At 31.6% G+C, this 2500-nt stretch overlaps 1 protein-coding gene across 1 annotated transcript in view; it reads right to left on the minus strand.

Moving 5' to 3' along the window:
• Window positions 1-2500, minus strand: part of LOC119572609 (neurobeachin-like) — a 14131-nt gene that overhangs the window by 4747 nt on the left and 6884 nt on the right. Inside the window, exons 6-7 of the mRNA XM_037919714.1 lie at window positions 1659-1812; window positions 1012-1416 (exon numbers count right to left, since the gene is read on the minus strand). Coding sequence (XP_037775642.1) covers window positions 1012-1416; window positions 1659-1812 — 559 coding nt within the window. The remainder of the gene's footprint in view (window positions 1-1011; window positions 1417-1658; window positions 1813-2500) is intronic.

The raw sequence follows: 2500 nt of genomic DNA on the forward strand, positions 1-2500 counted from the left end.
TCTTGCCTTTTGTAAAATCTTATTGATTTACAAAATGTCTTCACCTATTACATCATATATATTAACAGACATTTTATGAATTTCATATCTTTAATGCTCAGAGAAAAAATGTTCTGGTATACTCATAGTAAAATTATGATAATTATCTTTAAATTATACTTAATATAATTTATAACACTTATATTTGATATTATATATTTTATAATCATAAAAAAATTATTTATGATTATACTATTGTATATAAGAACAAAGTAAAATGATGTAATTGTCTATATAATATATATATAATATATATATATAATATATATATATATATATATATATATATATATATATATATATATATATATATATATATATATATATATATATATTCAAGTTATTATATCTAAATAATCATATATGACAACAAAACCTAATGACACTGTCATATGTGAAAATAACTTTAGAATATATTATACAAGTGGGTAAATTACAAATCATATTTTGGATAATGCAAAATATTATCTGTTGGGGAAAATAATTACAGAGAAATATATAATCAAAAGCACAATTCAAAGTTGACTAATATGAATGATAACACTTTCAATATTTTCTTCTTATTGTGCACATTATAAAAAATAATTAACCATAGAATTATCATGCAATTACAGATTTGTACAGGTTTGATTAGGAGAGCTATGTGCTAACATGCAACAAAAAGGGGAAAATAGCTACAGGAAATCAGGAAAAAAAAAACAGGTCCAAAAAATATAAATATATAGTACTTCATATACTTGTATGAATAACTATTCAATAAATAAGCAAAACTATATAATATAAAAAGTACTTCCCACATGAAATAAGGAACCAATAATTTTCTAAGCAAAACCATCATGCACTCAAGAGACGGGATACTCAAAAACTTTCTTTCCGACTGTTGAGAGGTTCTTCACCATGGGACACCAGAGGAGAAGGGATATCCACACACCAGGAGGAAGGGATAAAAAAAACAGAACCTCACAGCCTCACCTTTACCTTCCATGAGGAGCTCTTGTCCATGGGAGCCCACCAGCGTCTTGGATAGAAATGGGGCAAAGTCCACCATGATCTCCCTTAATAGAGGAGACACCGACCCTAAAGCCATCTCCAATTTCTGGGTGAGGGAGGCTTCACGTGATGGGGTCGGGATGGGTAAGTCTGAGTGAAGGAAAGGCTTGATGTTGAGGTCTTCTGGTCGATGGTGCTTCACCGAGGATGTCACTGGATCAGGCATGTTGGACGGAGATGAGAGCACTGAAATCTGGCCAGAGAGCTGCTGCTGAGGGTCTTGCTGTGACAGAGATTGAGGTGGTGGCATCTGGGGTGGTACTACTTGCTGCTGTGTAGAAAGCTGCTGCTGCTGCGTCACCTCACTTGTCTCTCCTACACCATACACTAGGAAAAGGAAAACTCTTTAGCAAAAGAAATTGAAATCCAGAATCTATTCCCAGTTTATATCATAACTGGAAAGTCTGGTTATATCAAGTGGAAATAGTTCTTAAGCAAATTCTTAATACATAATACAATAAACAAGTACACGAAAAGTACAATATATGTTCCACATATTCAAAGTTTGTCTAGCTATTTCAAAATAACAAATAACCTCAAAATACCAGTCAGATTAAGACAAATCATACCAGATTTCTGGGATTTGGTTTCAACTTCTTCAGGTGTTCCATCATTGAGGTTGACATCAGTCCAAGCATCATCAGTTGGCTGTGCATTCTGTTCCTCATTAAGGCTGACAGCTGCTGATCCAACATCACTTCCAGCTTCACCAACTTCAGAGCCCTATAAGTATTTACAAAGGAATGAAAAAACTAAAACTATGACAATAATAATCATGATAATAGTAATAATAATAATAACAATAATAATAATAATAATAGTAATAATAATAATAATAACAATAATAATGAAAAAAAAAAAACAATGATAATAATACTAATAATGATTATAATGATAAAATGGAGACAGTACAAACCTCAAAAGATACATAAAAGCCATAATTAAATCTTTGACTAATCTATCAAGGGTTTAAAAAGGTTACATGCAATTTATGGAACCTATTTCTGCAATGAAACTGACTATTCTTTATTACAGTGCTTATATTTACAATATCATAATTTGCTCTGGAGTGAGTTGGGTTAAACTGGAATGGATTCAACTGTAATAGGATGTGCAGCTTTATTCAACTGAGTTGGATTAGGATAGGTTGGGTTTAGTTGAATGAAATCTGCTGTTTGTTGGACAAAATTTCCATAAATATAATCACACAGCAAGAGAATAAGGTCTTATGTGAGTCATCTCAACTCCACTGTAAATGATGTTTTAATACATTGCCACTGGGTAAATGTGATGGCCCACGGTAGTTTTGTTTTGAGATTTTTGTTCGAACATAGATGTCTCAGTCAAGGAGTCAGTAGGTTAGTAGGTAAACTCACCAGATTTACCCATTCCTTGATTTTTTTTTTTTTTT

This window comes from Penaeus monodon, chromosome 4 (assembly GCF_015228065.2).
Source record: "Penaeus monodon isolate SGIC_2016 chromosome 4, NSTDA_Pmon_1, whole genome shotgun sequence".
Taxonomy (NCBI): domain Eukaryota; kingdom Metazoa; phylum Arthropoda; class Malacostraca; order Decapoda; family Penaeidae; genus Penaeus; species Penaeus monodon.